Source organism: Phragmites australis, chromosome 23, assembly GCF_958298935.1.
Source record: "Phragmites australis chromosome 23, lpPhrAust1.1, whole genome shotgun sequence".
Lineage (NCBI taxonomy): Eukaryota > Viridiplantae > Streptophyta > Magnoliopsida > Poales > Poaceae > Phragmites > Phragmites australis.
In genome coordinates, this window is record NC_084943.1 from 20,082,153 (window position 1) to 20,104,179 (window position 22,027).

The following is a 22,027-nucleotide window of genomic DNA, read 5'->3' on the forward strand; positions in this document are numbered from 1 at the left end:
TGCATTTAGAAAGCTGCAATGGACCATTCAGGATGGTGTTGATCAGCCAACATTGCATCAAAGGGAAGTTGTGGAAATTCTGGAAGAGGACACGATGGTCGCGATGGAAATCGTGGTGGAAATCACTGTGGACATGGTGGTGGATGTAGGAGCTCTCAAGGAGGTGGTGGTGGTGGCAACTTTGGAAACAATTAAAATTGTCTTGAATGCCAGATCTGTGGCAAACGTAGACATCTCGCACCTCAGTACTGGTACCGCTACGATGAGTCCGATGACAAGCCCTTGGCTGCATTTGCTGCAAATCCATCCTATGGTGTTGATGCCAGTTGGTTCATGGACACAGGTGCGATAGATCATATCACTAATGACCTTGAATGTCTCGCCGTGCGTGAAAATATCATGTAAAAGACCAGATTCAGACTGCAGGTGGCACATGTATGCCTATTCGCCATGTTGGTCACTCTCAGATCTATACTCCATATCGATTTCTAAAACTGTGAAATATCCTCCATGCTCCTAAAGCTTCCAAAAACTTGCTTTCTATCCGTCGATTCACCAAAGACAACAATGTGTTCTTTGAATTTCATCTAGATTTCTTTGTTGTCAAGGACAAGGACACGAGAGCGGTTCTTCTTCAAGGGAGATGTAGAGATGGTCTGTATCCTCTTGATCAAGCAGGCCTGCTGAAGAAGACTTTCCTTGCGGCCGGGCATATATGGTCTCAAACCAAGCACCTCGGGCATGGTATTCTAAACTCGGCTCCACTATTTGTGCTTTGCAATTTATACCTTCCAAGGTAGATACCTCTCTTTTTATTTACAAGAGTGCAACTCTGATCATGTATGTTCTACTGTATGTTGATGATCTCATCATTGTCAGCTCTTCAACAGCAGCTACAGACTGGCTTTTTCAGAAACTGAACATTGAATTTTCCATTAAGGACTTGGGTGATTTACATTTTTTCCTTGGAATTGAAGTTCACCCAAGTCCAGGGGGCTGATCTTGTCGTAGCAAAAATATATTGCTGATCTGCTTCAAAAGACCAACATGATGCAATGTAGGCCTATTACCACTCCTATGTCTAGCTCAGAGAAGCTGTCTAAGATAAGTGGAACTGCACTCTCTGCTTAGGAAGCTACACGATATCGCAATGTTGTCAAGGCACTTCAATATCTAACCATGACACGACCTAATATCTCTTTTGCTGCCAACAGAGTCTGTCAGTTCATGCAAAATCTTACTGAAGATCATTGGATTGCTGTGAAAAGGATACTGAGGTATCTAAAGTTCACTTCTACTAATGGCTTGAAATTTGGCCGCTCAAGGACCACTCTTGTCAGTGCCATCTCAAACGCAGATTGGGCTAGGTGCTCCGATGATCGTCGATCCATTGGAGGTTTTACTGTCTTTTTTGGATCAAATTTGGTATCTTGGAGCTCTAGGAAACAACCAACAGTCTCAAGGTCGAGTACTGAATCTAAGTACAAGGCTCTAGCAAATGCTACTGCTGAACTAATGTGGATACAGTCGTTACTGAAAGAATTGGGTATCCATCAGGCTCATGCCCCAGTTCTCTGGTGTGATAATCTAGGTGTGACATATTTTCAGCAAATCCGGTCTTCCATGCAAGAACCAAACATATTGAAGTTGACTTTCATTTTGTTCGAGAGAGAGTGGCTAACAGGACACTTGAGATTTGGTTTGTATCATCAAAGGATCAAGTAGCAGACGGTCTGACAAAACCTTTATCAGCCAGCGCATATAGAGATTTCAGATTCAATCTCAATCTAGTTGCTAACCCGTTGAGATTGAGGGGGGCTGTCAAACAACCTGATTATGGTTAACGATCTAGATATATGTATAGGTATATCTCCACCTGTAACAAATTTGTTTGTAATCTCCATGATTTTTGGTTTCTTGTTTCCTACCTTGAAGTACAAGGAACAGTGCTATCCGGCACATGCTATATATATATGATATCCTGCGCATTGAGATGATTGTGATGTGATTTCATCAAACCATTGTGATCTGATATTTCACATTCGCTAGTTGCCGTGGGCGGAATACTGCTTCAATACTTCGTTTCAAACTTCGTTGAAGGCCACACCCTTTCAAGTGGTGTATGGTCGCCTACTGTCGGAGTTGGTTGCATACCAACCGGGTCTGGCACGGGTGACGACAATTGACAAGTAGCTACAGGACAAAGATGTTTTCCTCGTTGAAATTTGTGAAAGGCTGCTTCAAGCTCAAGATTACATGAAGTAGCAGTATGATGATCGCCACAGCGACATGCAGTTCTCCGAGGGTGATTGGGTGTGGCTACGGCTTCAGCATCGGATGACAGCATCAATCACATAGAAGTCAGCGGGCAAACTTGCTCCACAGTTTTATGGTCTGTTTCAAATCGTCGAACGCATTGATACTGTGGCGTATCGTTTGCGTCTACCGCCTCAATCTAGTATTCATGGCGTATTCCACGTGGTCTTCTTGAAGAAATATCATGGTGATACACCAACAGAGATCGTTCATTTGCCTCATGTCAAGCATGGCCGTGTCTTGTCAGAGCCAGCTAAGATCGTTCGTTTGCGACTCAATCGTGGATCGCGTGGGAGCTTTTGGTTAAGTGGTTTAGCGGGAGCATTGCGGATGCTACGTGGGAACCCTTGGACAATTTTGTGCAGCAGTATTCGGAGTTTCAGCTCGAGCACGAGCTGCTTTGCCAGTAGAGCGGAAATGTTATAGACTCTTCTGTGCGACGGTACAGGCGCAGGACTCTGGCGTTAGTTGGCGTGGCGGGATTCTTCATCAGGACTGGTTACGGATGGGCAGTGCAGTAGAGTTAAGTTAGATAAGTATTAGTTAGATTGTTAGCTTAGAGATAGAGATTGCTTAGTAGTTCAAATCGGTTTTGTTAAGCTAGGAGATTCGGTTGGTTAGGAGTTAAAGATATTGTAATCCGGCACCGGCATATAAAATGGGCTGTGGCGTACGTCTGTTAAGGGAGATCAATGAATAAAGAGTCTAATTGACGTAACTAGTTGCTCAGAGCCTCGTTAGTGAGGGTGAGTACGCCCCACATACCCAGCCATATCATAGTAGTAGAACCTCCAATGATCGATCTGACTGTGTTACATATGGTACGACTCTGAGCTAGCTGTTGTTGCCTACACAATTAATCTGTCCCAACTGCAAGTACTAAAAACAGTCGATCGATCACATGGTTAATTAGCGGAAAATGTTTATTCCAAAGATCCCAACCAATAAACTGCTACATCTCCGGCCTGTTCCTCGTGATCTTCGCTGTGTAGTTATTTATGTCCCCTGCGATCCTTTCTTGATGTTGGTGATGATGGCTATGATCTCGATCAGATCAGATTAAACAATTCATCAGCGATCAGACCTGCATCTACACAAATTAGCCAGAGAGAGAGAGAGAGAGAGAGAGAGAGAGATGGATGCACTTTATGTAGGGAAGAATGTGCCGCTAAGATTTGCATGTCTCGCTCTTCAGATGATGCTGGTATATATATATTCACACTTATGTAAATGCATGGTATATGTACGTCCATTTGATCAGATCTAGCAAGAGATCATTTTCATGCAGCCTCTAGAATGTAAAAAAGAAAGAAAAAAACTGCACATAAACTACCAGTCTAAAGGCAGTTTCATGTCAGTGTGCTTGCAGCAGACGACGAAACTGATCGGAACTTCAAAAGACGTCCTTGAAAATACCATATGAATTAGTAGTAAATAAGATGCATATACGTAGAGAAGATTTTTTTAAGACAAAAGAGAATTATATTGAAGGACATGGACATTAAACAGTTGAGATAAAAAATAAAATTGCAATGGCCGATAGAGGAGGTGACATGAAATTCCTGGCACTCGATCAGGCGAGGAATTAGTATTGCTTTCCGATCGTAGCAAATGATTATGGCATCGATCGGATCCATTTGCTAGCTCACAGCCTCGATCACACCAATCATCAGGTGGCTAGTCACTGACCGACAGATGTATACTAGACTGGACCTTAATTGGTAGTATTGCAAAGGTGTAGACAGGCAGAGATGTCTTAACAGAATCCTCATCACTTCACTTGCTTTAAATTGAGCCATGTTTGGTACATGCAAAGTGACGCAAAAAGAAATTTTTTATACAGCTCTAACATCATTGATTGAAATCAGCTTTCAGCTATATATGAGGTGTGAGGCTCTACCATATAGGTGCATTTTACATATCATGTTCATAACATACACTGATATAAGTATACTTGTTGCCCATAGTGGTTGCGCAAAATTCACCAGAAATGTGACAAATTTGAAGGCACCAGATTTACCAGAAAAGATTTGGTTTAAACTTAGTGTAATGTACGGTGAATGATGTATCTGCAGTCACCATTAGAGGGAATCTGGGGCTCTTTGAGAGATCTGCTTTTGCTAACTCCAATGCAGTCTGCCTGTCATCTCTTCTCATGAGGTCCTCTAGGGAATAAAGCAGCACCCCCAACCTCCAGCCTATGCAAAATATCACATCAAAGAAAGAGAAAGAGGCCAGCCCCTGCTCCCATGGGCCCACACCTATCCACCTACACAGATCACACACAATGATAGCATCTGCTCCTCCATTGTTTCTGTCTTTCCTCGCAATGGAGCTGAGGGCAGCTCCACGCCTGAGTTGGCTTTTGTCAGCACATTGTCTCTTACAGCAGCAAATCTGCTAGCTGATGCTTGCTCACTCAGGGCAGCTCTGGAGTTAGCTTATGAAGCGGGTCTTATCTTAGTATCTCTGCTCTACGAGGTAAAGAGAATTATAAATAGAGGACTTTTACAGTACACCTAAATGAGTGCATGTCGTCTATTTTTCTTATCCGGTGGTTTAGATTGGCCCAATGATACTCTATCGCTCATCAGTATCATGGGTATCATTAAAGAGTATCATGGGTATCATAAGGGTAGGATTGGAAACAAAAAACCATGATAAACTTGTAAATTATATGTTTAATTAGGAAAGGTCAAAATATTAGTTTATTCTTCGGATAAGCTTTCACTTATTCTGTTCATTTCATTTATTAGGGTTTTCACCCTCCGTCGATCGATCTTGATGGATGGTGAAGGTCCGAAGTCCGGCCAGTCAATGACGTAATTACCCCTAAGGGTATCAAGATAATTACAATAATACATACTAAAATGAACGGTTGGATCACAACAATGATACTCTCCACCATCTAGTATCATGGTGTACTGTAAAGGTTCTCTATAAATAATGGGAACCGTATAAATTTTAAAAAGTATGCTCCAATAGTTATAGACAATATGTCTCTGGAAAAGAGAGAGGTGCTAAAGTGATGTTTGCTTCGTGCTTAGAGCTATCTGAAAAACTGCCCCAGTGAACATCAGCTAGCAGATGAGCTGCTGTAAGAGACAATGTGCTGACAAAAGCTATAGGCTGGAAGTTTGCTAACTCAGGCGCACATGCTTTGTAATCGTGGTACTGCCTTTGGGTACTTGCAGTGCTGGTAGCTAGGTTTGTGTCACCAAGATTCACTCTGATCAAAGCATGGATAACACTGTTTTGCACTTCATTTTAGGCCCTGGAGTGCAGGAGTTTTATCGAGGAGTTCACGCGAATTTCACACGAAACAGATCATCTCGTAACAACAGTAGATGTACACCCCATGTTTAAATTATGTAATAGCTCTGGGTAACGCGGCGACACCGCCGGAATTTACAGATCTCTGAAACTCTGAAATAGTTGTAAGATCTAGTGATCTAGCATTACCAATTTAATTTCCTAAGCCTCGAGTTCTAGGCTCCCCAATCTCCCTTTCCCATAAAATACACAATAAACCAGTCAAAAAAGAAGGCAACAGTACATCGAGACCAAACAGAAGCCTATGGATGGCAGGGCTGTTGCAGGGAGCACGAACCCTGATGCGTACCGGCCGATGACTGCGGTTGTCAGACAGGGAGATGCCTGCTCGCGACAAAACAAAAAGTGCAACCGAACAATTCATTTGTTTTTTTATTTCCTTCTTCATCTTCTTCTTCTCTTTCATGTGCTCGATCCCTGAATCTGAAACAGGCGATCTAGTCCAGTCTTGTAAAGCAACAGCTGCAGCTTCAGCTTCAAGTTTTGCATCTCTTCAGATGCTGTAATGTGACAGCCTATGCTCGACGTCTTTGTGAGCGTGTTTGCTTGTGTCAGAAATTCTGAGTGTGACATGTAGAAATCTAGGTGCCAGCACCAGCAGTACTTTTGACCCTATGGAGCATGAACCCTATATAGTGTGTTAGCGGCACAACTGCCTGCCGCGCCCATGCCTTCCGCCTCTATGCACCTGTCGCCCGCACTTTCTCTGCATGCGTCTGTAGACCTTGTCGTCCATCATAGATTGGTCTTCCACGCTTGGCTCTCGCCTCCCTGATCTCTCGGGTGATGTTTCCATAAACCGATGATGAGATATGGCAGACTCGAGTATATACATGTATGGATTACACATATCAATAAATCATTGTGTGTATTGCCGATTGTCTCACGCTTTCATGGTACTAGAGGCAGGATCTCTTGCACACTTCCGCCTTTCTCTTCCTCGGCGAGCCTAGTTGTTGTCCTCCTTCCAATGGTCTCGCCCGTCGACGCTGTCGCTGAGGCTGCGGCCGCCGCAATACACGCTTTCCTTGTGCTCGCGCCTAACAGGACCGATGTCGCGGCCTCCCCTCTCGCCGTCGTCGCCCGTTACGCCGTTGCCTCGACCGCGACCGCTACCGTGCGCTCGGCTCTCTTTGCTACTCCTCCAGCCTCGGTTGGTGCTGCAGCGACCACGCCTGTTGCACCTTCGTACGCTATAGCCGACGCCTCCGCCCTTGCTACGCCCGAGCTTGGGTCGTCCTCCTTGGCTCCAGATGCCATCGCTGCTCTCCATGCTCAAGTGGTGGTTGTCCTCAACGTCAAGGCGCTCGTCCCTATCACCCTCGACTTGGCAGCCTCCAACTACTCCAAGTGGCGCGGCTTGATGCTCGTGGTGCTCGACAAATATACCCTCACAGACCACGTGCTGGTCGACGCCCTGGACCCCGGGCGCCCGGACTGGGTCCGTATGGACTGTGTAGTCCTCTCCTGGCTCTACGACACCATATCCGCCGAGCTCCTTGAACTCGTCATGGGCGCCGCGGTCACCGCGCGCGTCGTCTGGCAGGGGCTCGAGCATCAATTTCTCAGCAACATGGAAAGCCGTGCGTTGCACTTGGAGGCGGAGTTCCGCACATTCTGCCAAGGCGCCCTCTCAATCTCCGACTATTGTCGCCGTGTCAAAGGGATGGCTGACGCCCTTGCCAATCTCGGCGAGACCATCAGCGATCAGACGTTGGTACTCACCGTCCTTCGTGGACTCAATGAACAATACTCCCACATGGCCACCTTCCTCCCCATGCAGCGCCCTTTCCCTACCTTTGTCAAAGCACGCTCCCAGCTCCTGCTCGAAGAAATCAACCACTCCAAGCGCCCTACAAAGCAGCAGTAGCCCACGGTGTTCGTCTCCGCCACTCGTACCTCGGCCGGCCACGGTGGTGGCGCCGAGAACGGCTCTAGTGGGGGCTCCTCCAATGGGAAGGCAAGTGGTGGTAGCTCCTCTGACGGGAACAACAATCATCGCGGTCGTCGTCGCGGTGGGCAGCACGACGACAGCAACAACCGTTTGTCTGGTGATGGTGGCGGCCAAGGCTTCTCCTTTAACAACAGCCAGGTCTCCTCCGCCCCCGTGACGTCGTGGCCTTCGCCTTACAATCCCTAGGATGGGACCATAAAGATGTGGTCCGGCCCATGCTCTAGCATGCCCGCCCCTGGCTTATTGGACCCTCGTCTAGGGGCCCCGTTCGCTGGTGTCATGGGTCATCTCCCACTGCAGCCTCTAGCGCCACCTGCCATTAGCGTGTCTTCTTGTCTTCTTCTCCGGCTTGGACTCCTCTTGGTGGCTCAGCACACTGGGATCAACAGGCTTTGGTCAACGCCTTCAACACAGCGACATTCCAGCCTCCACCGTCGGGCGAATGGTATATGGATACGGGTGCTACTTCTCATATGACTTCTGATGTCTGTATTCTCTCTGTTGCCCACCCCCTAGCCACCATACTCCCTCTTATATTGTTGCTGGCAATGGTCACTTACTCCCTGTCACCCACACTGGTGCTGCTAGCCTTGTTACTCCTACATCTAACTTTCATCTTCGTAATGTCTTAGTCACTCCCCAACTTATTAAAAATCTTATTTCAGTACGACAATTTACTATTGATAACTCTTGTTCTGTCAAGTTTGACCATTTTGGTTTCTCTGTGAAGGATCTTCAATCCAAGAACATGATCATCAGGTGCAATAGCTCCAGACACCTCTACCCCTTTTACCCCAGCCCGTGTGTGCCTGAAGCTCTTGTCGCCCACACCTCCAGCACCACGCTTTGGCACTGTCGCCTCGGCCACCTCGGTAGTGAGGCCCTTTCTCACCTTTCTAGTTATGGTATACCTCTAAATAAAGGAGACACCGAGTCCATCTGTCATGCTTGTCAACTCAGCCGCCACACTAGATTGCCCTTTTCTTCTTCTAGCTCTTGAGCAACTGCAAATTTTGATCTTATTCATTGTGATCTTTGGACCTCTCCCATTGTCAGTGCACTAGGCTACAAATATTACTTGGTCATTCTTGATGATTGCTCTCACTTTTGTGGACTTTTCCCTTGCATCCTAAGTCTGACACGTTTACTATGCTTTCTAACTTTTTTTTCTTATGTTCGCACCTAGTTTTCTACCACCATCAAGACTGTTCAGTGTGATAACAGACGCGAGTTCGACAATTCCGCCTCCCGCTTCTTCCTCTTCAATGGTGTCCACCTTCGCATGTCATGTCCCTATACTTCTTCCCAAAACAACTACGCCAAACGCATCATCCGCACTACAAACAATATCATGTGATCCCTTCTCTTTCAAGACAGCCTTCCCACAGCCTATTAGGTAAAAGCCTTACACACTGCCACCTACCTTTTAAACCGACACCCAACCAAAACCCTGAGCTTCCGGACACCGTATTTTGCTCTTCATGGCACACACCCATCTTATGATCACCTCAGAGTTTTTGGTTGCACTTGCTACCCCAATCTTTCTACTACTACTCCTCATAAACTATCCCCATGCTCCTCTTTGTGTGTCCTCTTAGGCTACTCTTCTGAGCACAAGGGATACCGCTGCCTTGAAATCTCCACTAACCGTCTCATTGTTTCCCGGCACATTGTCTTTGAGGAGCACTCGTTTTCGTTTGCCCTTTTACCAACGGTTAACACTGAGGCTACTAATCTTGATATTTTGGAGATTGATTGTGTAGACATGCCTCTTCCTATTGGATCACCTAAGTGCACCTCGACCACCTCGTCGCCAGCCACGTCCAGTGAGCCCAGTAGCCCTTCGCACACGGCCTCCTTGCCAGCGAGTGTTGGGGCCGCTGCTGAGCCTGCGGACGTGGCCCCCTCTGTTGGGCCTGCTAGGCATTCCACTAGCCTCCCTGAGCGGCTGGGCCGCGCTGCGGCATCCACTCCTAGACCTCCTACGCGGATGGGGGCGGCGCTCGCCCCTATCGGGCCACTCTCTCTGGCTACCCAACCCAGCGTAGCTCCTCTATCGGGGGTCATTACGGCCTCTACCGTGCCTGCTACACCAGTCGTCAACAACAATGGCATGACTACTCGCGGCAAACTCGGCTTCCGACAGCCGAAGCAGCACTTCGACCTCCATGCAACGGCACTCTCTCCCGTGCCTTGCTCATACCGTGTTGTGCTCTCTGATCCCCATTGGAGAGAGGCCATGGAGGAGGAGTACTCCGCCCTTTGCTCCAACAACACATGGGATCTCGTCCCCCGTCCGCCCAACACAAACGTTGTCACTAGCAAGTGGATCTATAAGCATAAGTTCCATGCCTGCTCACCGTCTCACGTTCGAGTGCTGAGGCTGAGTATCGTGTTGTTGCAAAAGTTTGTTGGCTCCGGCAACTCCTCGAGTTACATCTTCCTCCCCATCGAGCCACGGTCGCCTACTACGACAACATTAACATCGTCTACCTCTCCACCAATCCAGTGCAGCATCAACAGACTAAGCACATCGAGATTGATCTCCACTTTGTTTGTGAGCGCATCGGGCTTGGCGAGGTCCGCGTCCTGCACTTACCTACCACATCTCAGTATGTCGACATCTTCACCAAAGGGATGCCTGCGTCCATCTTCACCGACTTTCGTTCCAGCCTGAACGTGCAGCAAGCCACAGCTCCATCTGCACGGGGGTGTTAGTGGCACAACTACCCACGATACCCGCGCCCATGCCTTCAGCCTCCATGCACCTGTCGCCCACACTTTCCCTGCATGCATATGTAGGCCTTGCCGTCCATCACGGATTCGCCTTCCACGCTTGGCTCTAACCTCCCTGATCTCCCGAGTGATGTTTCTATAAACCGGTGATGAGGTATGGTAGGCTCAAGTATTTACATGTATGGATTACACAGATCAATAAATCGTTGCGTGTATTGCCGATTGTCCCACGCTTTCATAGTGCTCTCTATATTGGAAACGTCACGGGAGATGCTTGCAAGTAGGCTTTCATAGTGCTCTCTATATTGGAAACGTCACGGGAGATGCTTGCAAGTAGGGCACGAGATGACATTCCGCTTACAATGCAGCTAGCACTGCCGTAGACCATAGTACCATGTACTGCCAGTGTTGGAATCACAAATGCATGTGGGGTTCCTATAAGAATTCTGAAACTCGAAACTAGCAGCAATATGCAGTAGCAAGCAACAAGATCTAGGATTAAATCCGCTACTACAACTTCTCTTTTATATAAGTTATCACGGTGAAAATGTACATAACGAAGCCTTGGATTAATTATGTTGCTACATGACATTTGGAGCTGCATATTTAATACACTGTACACATCTCAGCAACAGAAACAGATGGAGTAATGGGAGCTTCAGCATACAAGCAATGAAGAAGGCAGACGGATCATCACCCATTTGAATTGCGAACCTGATAGGATTCGGAAGCAAGGTGAGTCGGATACTACTGGCTCAACCTTGTGGCGATGACATATCATCATCATGCGACTATGGCCCTACAGGGTACTGAGGCGCAGGACTATCCAATTGTTCAGGGGTATCAGTCTCTTGGATCTGTTCGGGGGCCTGAGGGAGGGCCTGTGCCGATGCCTGCAGCTGGGCTTCCTGTTCCTCTTGTTGCTGAACCAGGAATCTGCTCATCCGCTCGAGCAGCTGCACCGCCTTCCTCTTCCCCCTTTCCGTGCCGTTCAGTGCCAGCTCCCGCAAAGGGACCATGACCCCGCACTCCTGTGCACGAGCCAAATGCTTAAGCTGATACTCACCACTGCAAAGATGCAACATCACAGCTGCAGCATTCTCTCTATTTCTCGGCGACCCACTTCCGATCATCTCCACAAGCACAGGAACAGGCTCTGCTGCCCCAATGGCTGCCTTCCCCTCAGGGTGGCTGGACAGTATTGAGAGTATTGCCATAGCCTCGTCCATGAGAGCTCCCGTGGGGTTTGTCACCAGCCCCATGATGAGCGGCACAAGGCCAGCTCGTATCGCACGGCCCTTGTTCCCTTGGTAAATGCACAAGTTGAATAGAGCTGCTGCAGCGTCCTTCTTCCCCCGCTGGCTGCCCTCACTTAGCAAAACTACAAGGGCAGGGATAGCCCCTGTTCCCCCGATTGTTACTTTGTATTCATCGATCACTGAGAGGCTAAAAAGCGTGGCTGCAGCATTCTCCCGTGCCTCCATGCTGCCATTCTTCAGAACATGAACTATGCTCGGCACAGCACCAGAGGATATGATGCTTGCCTTGTTATCCTCATGTATGGAGAGGTTCAGAAGTGCAGTAACAGCATGTTCTTGAGTCCGCAGGTCAGATGACGACAGTAGACTCAATAGCAAGGGGATGGCACCGGCCTCAGCAATGCAGATCCGGTTGCTTGCATTCCGCTTTGCTAGAAGGCGAAGCTCTGCAGCAGCTGACCTCTGCTCCTCAGGATCTGGAGAGCATAACTTGAACAGAAGAGCATCGATGTTAGCACGTTCGCTCGAAGAGCATGCGGATGTAGGCTTGTTAGGCTGCGACGAGCGCTTGGGTGGCTCCATCCCATTGACTTCACACCACTGGGCGATAAGACTTCTAAGAACGTAGTTTGGTGTCAATGTCGTGTTTGCCATCCTCTGTTGTGTAGTTGGACAAGTGTGATGCCCAGAACCTAGCCATTTCTCGATGCACGCCCGCTCATATGTCTATAAATTGAAAAATAAAGCACACCTTAGAATATCTATTGAAGTTGCATTGTATTTTATGTATGAAAGAACTGAATTAGATATAGCCACCTGGCCAGTAGCAACGATAACAGGATCTTTCATCAGCTCAAGAGAAATTGGACACCGGAACTCATCAGGAATGGTTACAGGTCTTGGGTCCCCGTTGGAATCCATTAGCTTGGAAGCAATTGGCGGGCCCATCTCAGGGTTTTGGGTTTGCACAAAGTCCTTGATCTTCTTCAGTAGCATCGACATTTTCTCAATGTGTTCTCCTGGGTCCTGACCACCACCGGATGCCACCATCTCATGCAAAGCAAGAGATTCTTGTGTGAGATCGGTGATGGTCATCAGGTATAACTTTTCTGACAATCTTTCAAGGATAGCCAGTTCAGCACTTGGGTCGTAGCTCTTGTTATACAGAGACAGTAGGTCATTATAGAACTCATCATCAGGCATATCAACCCGTTCTTTTGCTCTTCTGAGCTGTGCAAGCACTAGCTCAACCTGGAGAGTGATTTTGCTAAGTATCTCCTGCATTTAAGTGCTTAACAACAATAGCAAATGATTCTTTTCAATTGTGGTATTAACGTTACCTGCTCTCTAACTTCATCTGATATATCCAATTTATTGTATGGAAAATCACTCAAAGCTTGCTCCAGCTGAGCAATTACTTCTTGAAACTTCTTCATTACATTATCCCTCTGAAGGACCTGCAAAGCACACACGAAAAGAAAACAGAAAGGAAATTTAACCAAGTAACTGGTTGGAATTTGGAAGGTGAGGTGACAACAGAAGAGTAAGTAGTGTTCTGAAAAGCATGCTCTTGAGAAGATGAACTATACAATTTGTCACAGGCTATTTCAAGGTCAACAAGAAACTAGATATTGGCAACAAAATGGCAATAACATAAATAGGCATTGTAAATAAATGTTTCAAGTTGTAAGATAAATGATTCAAGAAATTTGCGGTCCAATAAGCAGATAGAATAAATAAACTATACTTTGTCTATCTTCTCACTGTGCTTTTAATATTCGTTAAAATAGAATCTAAAAGCAATGGTACAGCACATAGTCAGGAAATAATCCATATTTTACACCATGCAATCCAATAATCTTCAAGTTCAAACTAAAAGAAAACATCTCAGGACAAATTTTAGTAAGGAAAACCCTTAAGTCAATACTTGCGTAGAAGAAATTGTGTTGGAAATCAATTGTCAACAAAGGAAAACAAATTCCCATGCTCCATCAGTCAAACAATAAGACTCATAGCCACAGATGTGGTCCACTAGCCTTGCTCCCCCTGGTCGGGCAGCATCCACTCCAGGTACTTTGTGCTTAAGGTCTCATAAGGTTAAAATTATGATACAAAAGAAGAGGTAAAGGTTGCAACTTTAACATAATACAGGATTAACGATGCAAATATTCGTAGAGAGAAGAATTAACTGAAACCATAAAATTTCTCAAGCCCAAAAGATCACAGGTTTGACCAAAAGGAAAATTTCACAAGTATGAACACTATCCACTAAAATCCTATACTACACTTAAAAAGGTAAAGAAATGGTAATATTGCTCAGCAACTAGTCCCAATTTAACAAGACCTAGAGTTTTTCCCATGGAACAACAAATGGTCTAATGGAATAGCTAGATTCGTAGGTGAAAGAAACTAATAATGACATAGATGCAACGAAGGCTTTAAGACATAGACAGTCAACATTTCAACAAGCAAACTAAGAACCAAAATTGACCAGAAACAAGAGAAGAATCAGTCCACGCATTTATGTCACAGAAATGAGAAAGCTACAACGTGTTCAGGAATCTATGACAAATTCAACTCATGCTAACAAAGGTTGAAACACCTCAAGTGTACTGTAGCTACACGGTACTGTAGCCCAGGTTAGAGATAAGATCAGGGATTGGTTAGAGATAAGTCTTAGAGATAAGATTTATTAGTTTAGGTTGTTAGGGCTGTCTCCTATATAAAGGAGGGCGCATCGGTCATTGTAATCAAGCACGAAGAAACCTAAAGAGCAGTCAGAGCCTCCGAGAGAAGGGCGACTAGGCTGTTTCTTCCTGCTATTCCATCTACCTAACAAATCTATATCATTTGGTATCAGAGACCATCTTGGAAGCCCTCGTCGCTCCACCTGTTATCGCTTCTTCCAGGGAGGAGCTACAGGAGCCAGGAGGTCGCTGCTGTTGAGCAAATTGACACTCTTGAGTCTGCTGCTGCCGGCATCTTCATCAAGGCTACCTTCCCGGAGATCCGTGCGGAGGTTGCCTCATCCAAAGTTGCAGCTCTTGCTAGTGTGGGGTTGGTCCAGCTCTTGCTAGTGTGGGGTTGGTCCAGTGGCGTGGGGCTACACGCATCACAGCAAGCGATCTCGCCAATGCTCTCAATGCTGCCCGCTCTGCTTGTGGTGGTGCATGGCAGATATTTCAAGGCCTTCCAATCGATGAGTTCTACAAGAAGAAGGTTAAAGAGCGGGACACGGAGTACGCACTGCAGCCACCTAGTAGCTCGAGGACGAGCTGCAAGTCGAGGGGGATGAAGTGTTATGGAGAATATCTTCGACAGGAGGAGAATCAAATTAGATAGAGATATAGTTTGTTAGTTAATTTGTTATGGGCTGGAATTACTTATTCACCTATGGGTATTGTAGCTGCACGGTACTGTAGCCCGGGTTATAGATAAGATCAGGGATTAGTTAAAGATAAGATTTGTTAGTTTAGGCTATTAGGACTGGCTCCTGTATAAAGGAGGGCGTATCGACCATTGTAATCAAACAAGAAAAAACCTAAAGAGCAGTTGGAGCCTCCGAGAGGAGGGCGGCTAGCATGTTTCTTCCTGCTATTCTATCTACCTAGCCAATCCATATCAGCATCAGCACACATGAGAGGTCACACAATCGATCTAAAAAAAGAGCGGGATATTTGCTCATTTGCCACCCTCAGAGAATAGACAAGGCAGCTAAAACTAGAACCACAGCAATTCTTTTTCAGAAATAACAGGCGCATAAAACTATACACTAGGTGACACAACGGATGCTGCCGCCAGGATAACCAAGAATACAAAGTACAGGCAGATCAAAATCAAGTATCTAATATTCAGGCGTTTAATTTAGTACAAAGTGAGTAAAGCTTAAGGGTGCAACATTTCATCCCAAAAAGACGGGAAAAAAAGCAAATCGCAACTCCATATTTGCTCGCAAAGGCAGCTAAGTATCACGAATCTAGCAAAAACCAAGAACTAGCTCAGTAACAAGCGCGTACCAAGAAGATCCTGCTCCCCTCGCGGCCGAGCCGGAGCAGCTCCAGCGCCTTCTCCAGCGCCTCGGCGAGCGGCGCCAGCGCCCTCTCCTCCTCCTCATCTGCGGGCGCCCGGCGCGCCTCCCGGAGCTCCTCGGAGAAGGGACCCAGGAGCCGAATCCGGCGGGACAGCGCCAGCAGCTGGCGCCGGTACGCGTTCCGGAACTCCCAGCCGCCCGACGCCACCGCCTCCACCGCCGCGGCCACCCGCTCCTTCGCGGCCGCCACGGGCGGCTCCCCCCTGCGGTCGCCGGCCATGGCGAGGCCGCGTGGACCGGACCGCGTCGGCTCTGGCTGCAGCTACTCCTAGTGGCAAGGGTGGTAAATACGGGCGAGAGTGGCGGGTGGAGGCGTGTTATTGGCTCCGTCGTGAGCTACTGAGCCATGGGGTTGGGTCAGCGTCTTGCTTGGGCTGGGTCGCGTCGTTTCCCACGCTTCCACGGCAGATTTTCGCCTCCGTCTCCGTTTGGTGCTGGCGACCAACCGAACCAACTGGTGATCTCTGACCGCTATGTCATGGCGAATTATGTAGAGTCAAGAGTGAAACATGTGTAAGATGTTTGTGAATGATTCTGGACCGATAGTCCTAATATGAAAACGTTTTTGTGATGGGTGAGTCTACCGAGTAGCCGAGCGTATTTTAAATTCAAAGATTGATAAGTTACTATAATAATCTAATTGTTGATGATATACGGTAAGTAAAATGGTGCTCATCCATACCGTAAAATGGTGCTAATCCATGTTAACATGGAATCGTTGTGCCTACCAATAAGATCAAATTATATGACACCAAAATTTTCTCGTAAGAACACGACAAATAAACGTCTAAGCGATCAACTACGTAGTATGTATGCTATGGCAGTTAGAACAAACGCTGATCTTAATGGTAAGGAGATAAATCAATAACCTGCACTACTTCTTGTTTTCACATGGTTGAATGGGTTGGTTGGGGTGTCGCTATAAAGTGGTGCCAAACACGCATTGGTGGACACCAATAGGCTATGCATGCTGCTTATGAGTACATCAATCGATGGCCATCCATGCTTGTGAGGGAAATGCAATTTCATGTCTTGTGCATATATTAATAATATCGAATATTCATCTCTCATTTAATATTTATCTATATGTTAATCTTATCTACTAATAATTTTTTTAGCTAATTTTTTAACACGAATCTCAATATAAATAAATATTTTTCATAACCCATTCGTGCGCAAGTCCAAGTGGAATTTTGCCCTCCATGCCTGTGACTAGGAACCATGCATGTAGACAGGCAAGAAGTGCATGCCTCTCGGATCAGACGTCCTCATCGCCATCTAAATTTCTCGAATTCTTTTTGATGGATGGCTAAATTAAAACAAATGAACTATTACATGTGATGTGACTAGTGATCATCTGACAATACAAACTCTCATCTCACCACAAGGAAAGGAAACGAACAGCATATATACGCACGCGGTTTCAAAAGTTCCAAGTCGAAGCGAACAGGCAGACGAGACGACCGAGGAAAGAAATGGGCTCAAGATGAGCTCTTGAGTTTGGGCCTTTGGGGCTGTACAATTATGAAACGGGAATTTAAATGAGGCCAACGTAGTTACGGGCTTTGTAGCCAAATGAGTTGGGCCTAGATGACCAAGCCCAAGCCCATATATATGAACGTTGGGAATTTAAATGAACTTTGGATTCAATGCCCGAAAACTTTTGATCCATCCCGAAAAACTTTCGATTTGGGAGAGAAACTTTCAGCTTATGGAACTTTCAATTTGGGTGAGAGAACTTTGGATTTTGGGGGAAAACTTCTGATTTTTGGCGGAAAACATAGAACTCACGAGCACAAACTTTGGATTCAGGAAGAACAACCACGGATTCACAACAGAACTTTCAACTCCAAGAACTTTTGATTGATTCAACAAAATAATCAGCTCACATGAAAAAATATCAGGATATATGTTCGAGGGAAGAGAAGGAGAAAGAGAGGAAGAGAAAATCAAGGTTTTAAGAAAGCGATGCGACCTCGCTGAAGATCGATGTTGTGGCAAGATGACGCCACCTCACCGGATCTGGATGGACGGAGTATCACCATGGCTCAAGGTCCTGGAGCATCGTGAGGTTTACTTTTAATGACTTTTCAAAACAAAATACGTCTTACATTTTTGAATGGAGGAGTATTACACAACAACTTATTCAAAAGTATATCTGAAAATTTAATTTTTTGCACCAAACTGTTGTTTCGACCATACATCATGCCAAGTGGAGGCGGTTGGTGAGGAGGTCAGGGCAGAGGCCGAACACTTGGAGGCTGTCAAAGTGCTGCTCGGACCAATGAAAAAATTATCGCTGACAAAGATGCCGATAAATCCAATTTTCGTGTTTACCGGTGGGGCCTGGTAAATTTTGGTTCCGACCAAAAATTTTGGGCTATTTTGAATTGGCGCCCGCACCTCTGCATTCCTAGGTAAGCCAACACACACCCATTTCAGCTTGACCCACATCCCACACCTCACCTCCAACCCAGTGGCACGTATAAACAAGAATAGTGTAACCTCCAGTCCACCATAGATGAATTGGATATTATCGCTGAAGTATGCGGCCTGACCTCGTTGAGAGAGGTTGGCTCAATCTAGAGATTAGTTGGCCAGACTTCTTCGTGAAGAAGAACTCAAGTTGTACTAGCGGGCAAAGGTGATGGATGTCTTAATTGGTGATAATAACACCAAGTACATCTAAATGGTTGCCAATGAAAAACATAGGAAGAAACAGATATTTTACCTAGATGAAGAGGAAGGTAAAATAGAAGGCGAGATCGCTCTAAAGGCCTACATAACTAATGATTATAAGTCTTGTTTGGACCGTCTGAGGACAATTCTTTCTCTCTTGATGAGTCTAGGAAAGAGGATGTCCCTCAGGTCTTCGAGGTGGAGAATCATTTCCTCACGGCACCATTTTCAGAGAAGGAAGTTTGAGATGCTGTGTTCAATATGGAACATAATAAAATGCTCAGTTCTGATGGGTTTCCGGTAGAATTTTACCAAGAGTTCTGGGATGTCATCAAGTTTGACTTGATGAATTTATTCCCGGATTTATATGTGGGCGAACTCCCATTATTTATCCTCAATTTTGGGATGATAACTTTGCTGCCGAAAATCAAAGAGGCAAACCGGATTCAGCAATATAGACCTATTTGTTTGTTGAATGTCAGTTTTAAGATCTTCACAAAGGTGGCCACAAATCAGATAAATTCTATTGCGGACCATGTAGTCCAACTCAAACTGTTTTCATGCGAGGATGAGATATCCTAAAGGAAGTCGTCATCTTACATGAAACCATTCACGAATTGCACAGAAAGAAATTGTGTGGTGTTATTTTTAAGGTAGATTTTAAAAAAGCTTATGACAAGGTCAAATGACCATTCCTACTACAGACTCTTCGGATATAAGGATTCTCGTCTAAGTGGATCACTTAGATTGAGACTTTTGTATTAGGAGGTAGTGTAGTAATCAAAGTGAATGATGACGTCGGAACTTTCTTTCAAACGAAAAAAGGACTCCGGCAGGGAGACCCACTTTTAACAATGTTGTTCAATATTGTTGCTAACATGCTAGCTCTTCTTATCAAAAAGGCCAAAGCAGACAGGCTAATAGGTGGAGTGGTGCCTCATCTTATAGATGATGATATGTTTATTCTACAATATGTCGATGACACGATACTCTTTATGGATCATGACCTTGAAAAAACTCGCAATATGAAGCTATTGCTTTGTGCTTTTGAGCAATTATCGGGTCTTAAGATCAATTTTCATAAGAGTGAATTGTTTTGATTTGGTGACGTCCAAGAAGCATCTAACTATTCACTTTGTGATACTTAGGCGTTCCTATTAATTTTAGAAAACTAAGGAATGTTGATTGGAAAGGGGTCGAGGAACGGTTGGAAAGGAGACTTAGAAGTTGGAAAGGAAAACACCTTTCAACAGGTGGGTGACTGACATTGATAAATTCAGTGCTTAGCAGCCTGCCCATGTACATGATGTCTTTCTTTGCTATACCAAGGGGGGTCCTTTTATATTTTTTCTTTTCTTTTTGAGTTGTGTGTATCTTGGCTATACAGAGACTGGGAGTGTTCTTAATTCGATTGTATCACTTTGATGTAATTATCTGAGTTCAATAAAAACTTCCTTTATCGAAAAAAGAAGAAAGGTACCCTAATATATGGATCATTGGTGGAGCATTGTGCTACACTTACTGTGAAGATCATTTTACCAGAATTGCCATTCTGGCAGTTATCAAATGTGGTAGATGTTAGTCCCCTAAAATGAACTAGTAGATGTTAGCAATGCATAGATATTGTTGGAAACAGAAAGTAGAGACTAGACAGGAAATAGGTAGCAGATGCCTGAATAAAACATCTGACAGGCAAACCTTTCTGATGTGCTTGATTTCTACTTGTTGTATCATATACCTGCGAATTGTAACTAAACTGGCATGAGTTCTTGATAGTCAATTCTGGTACATATCTAACTCGTGACTCTCCTAAAATTTCTGGTGTTCATCCTCTGTTCATGAATATGTGAAAGGCACATTTCTGGAAGCGCAAAAAGTATTATGTTTCTTCTATATAAGTGAATAGTGAATATGCATATCCTTTTGGTGGATCTCATCAAATATTGTACATGAATCTGTACTCACAATCTTCTTGAGTTACTAGGCAAAGGTGCTTTTGTGTAATTTGACAGGTTGTAGAGGTTCTGTGAAGTTCGGGTTCAATGTCTGGAAAACTGAAGAGGAGGGGTGCAAGACTGCAGGATGTTATGTCCTATTACTTCCACTGGATCATTGTGGCTTCAAACGGATGCTTTTGTGTGTAAAGGTGCTTCCTTTTTAGGCAGAACTTTCAGCAATTTGACATGTTGTAGGGGTCATGTGAAGTTCAGGTTCAATGTTTGAATCAGGATGTTACAGGATCCCATTTTTCCACTATGCAGTGTCTCTTGAATTGGTACAATATATTGAAGAGATCAGTTTAGTGCGGTATTATCATGCACACTATTTTGGTAGAAAGATGTACCATTGAGTTAGCACGTCACTTTTAGTATTTATAACAAATTCAGAAATTTTTACGCAAAGCCCGTCTAGCTCAGTTGGTAGAGCGCAAGGCTCTTAACCTTGTGGTCGTGGGTTCGAGCCCCACGGTGGGCGATATTTTTTTTTGTTTTTTCTTCCTCTTCAATAAATTTTCTACCTCTTTCCGCTGCACAGTTACCCAATTCCATGGTTCCATAGTTTAATTTTCATTTCAAATGCAACTAATCTGTCTTCCTTTTTTCTTCTTTTCCCTGAATCAAGTAGCTTTTTTGAATAATTCAGTCTCAAAAGACAAATAGTTAGATGCTTCCAAACTAGCTCTTCACGTAATCTAAATTTGGAGATTTTAAATAACCCATGTTTTCATGAAATCGAAAATAGAAAAAAATATAGTACAAGCCGTGGAAGCAACGTTGAACTGAAAGCAACTAGAGCTTTGTCTCCGTATACTTGAATTCAGCTGTGGAAAACACATCTTAAATTTCTTACTGCTCCGGAGAGAGCAAGGAACTCAAACCCCTTGTTCGATGTTTCAAGATGTAATATGGTGGAAACAAGGACTTCCGTTCACAAGCATGAAAATTAGGCTGTCGTGTTTGCTGTCTCGTCTTGCGATTTCTGAAACAACGCGCCTAACTTTGACAAAATCTGTCCTAAATTTTATGAATTTGTTTTGGTATGCAGAACTGAAAGGAACCCTCTTTTTGTTTGAATCAGAAACTACACCCTAAATTTCTTATTGTTAGCTCCGTGAGGAGCAAGAAACTTTTATATTTTGAAAAAGGAAACATATCTATGTTTGATGTGATGGAAAGGACGCCCTTATCACAAGAATTCAAAACGAGGCTCTTGCTTTTGATGTTTCTCAATGTGATGTGTGGAAAAGTACACCCAAGTTTGGACAAAATCTGTCCGAACTTGGACCAACTGCAAACCCCAATTTTCTTAAAACTATACAAGATGCCGTGGAAACAATGTTCAAACCGAAAGCAATCATATTAATTTTTGCTTGTTTTTGAATTAAATCATGAAGGCCTTTCTTTCCCTGCAAGCAAAATGAACTTTTTTTCCTGAGAACAAATCATGAAGAAACACATATATGAAACCTAACCTGGTAGAAATGGGACTTTTATCACAAAAATTGGAAATTTAGTCTCTTGCAAAGCACGACACAAACCTTCCCTAACATGCATCATTAGCAAAAAAAAAAAAAAGAATTTGATGTCAATAGTTACTATAAAGGAGTTCTGGAAACAACGTTAAAACTGAAAGCAACATTCTCTCTGTTTCTATATGTTT

The 22,027-nt window shown here is 44.8% G+C and overlaps 1 protein-coding gene and 1 non-coding gene across 2 annotated transcripts; one reads left to right on the forward strand and one right to left on the reverse strand.

Moving 5' to 3' along the window:
• Positions 1–10,832: 10,832 nt before the first annotated feature.
• Positions 10,833–16,009, reverse strand: LOC133905841 (protein spotted leaf 11). The gene is made up of 4 exons (XM_062347615.1): positions 15,615–16,009; positions 12,939–13,055; positions 12,415–12,849; positions 10,833–12,324 (listed from the first exon to the last, which is right to left on the reverse strand). Exons 1-4 carry the CDS (start codon positions 15,906–15,908, stop codon positions 11,131–11,133), a joined length of 2,040 nt encoding a protein of 679 aa, XP_062203599.1. The 5' UTR covers positions 15,909–16,009; the 3' UTR covers positions 10,833–11,130.
• Positions 16,010–20,769: 4,760 nt separating this feature from the next.
• On the forward strand, positions 20,770–20,842 carry TRNAK-CUU (transfer RNA lysine (anticodon CUU)). Its single transcript has one exon. It is a non-coding gene; the product is annotated as a tRNA-Lys (tRNA).
• Positions 20,843–22,027: the final 1,185 nt, after the last annotated feature.

Excerpts from the sequence above, each read along its gene's own strand:
- LOC133905841 (XM_062347615.1), bottom strand. The coding sequence starts at position 15,908 with ATGGCCGGCGACCGCAGGGGGGAGCCGCCCGTGGCGGCCGCGAAGGAG. Across the intron at positions 13,056-15,614 it reads AGGGGAGCAGGATCTTCTTG|GTCCTTCAGAGGGATAATGT; the intron begins GTACGCGCTTGT and ends TGTGCTTTGCAG. Across the intron at positions 12,325-12,414 it reads TTATCGTTGCTACTGGCCAG|ACATATGAGCGGGCGTGCAT; the intron begins GTGGCTATATCT and ends TTCAATTTATAG.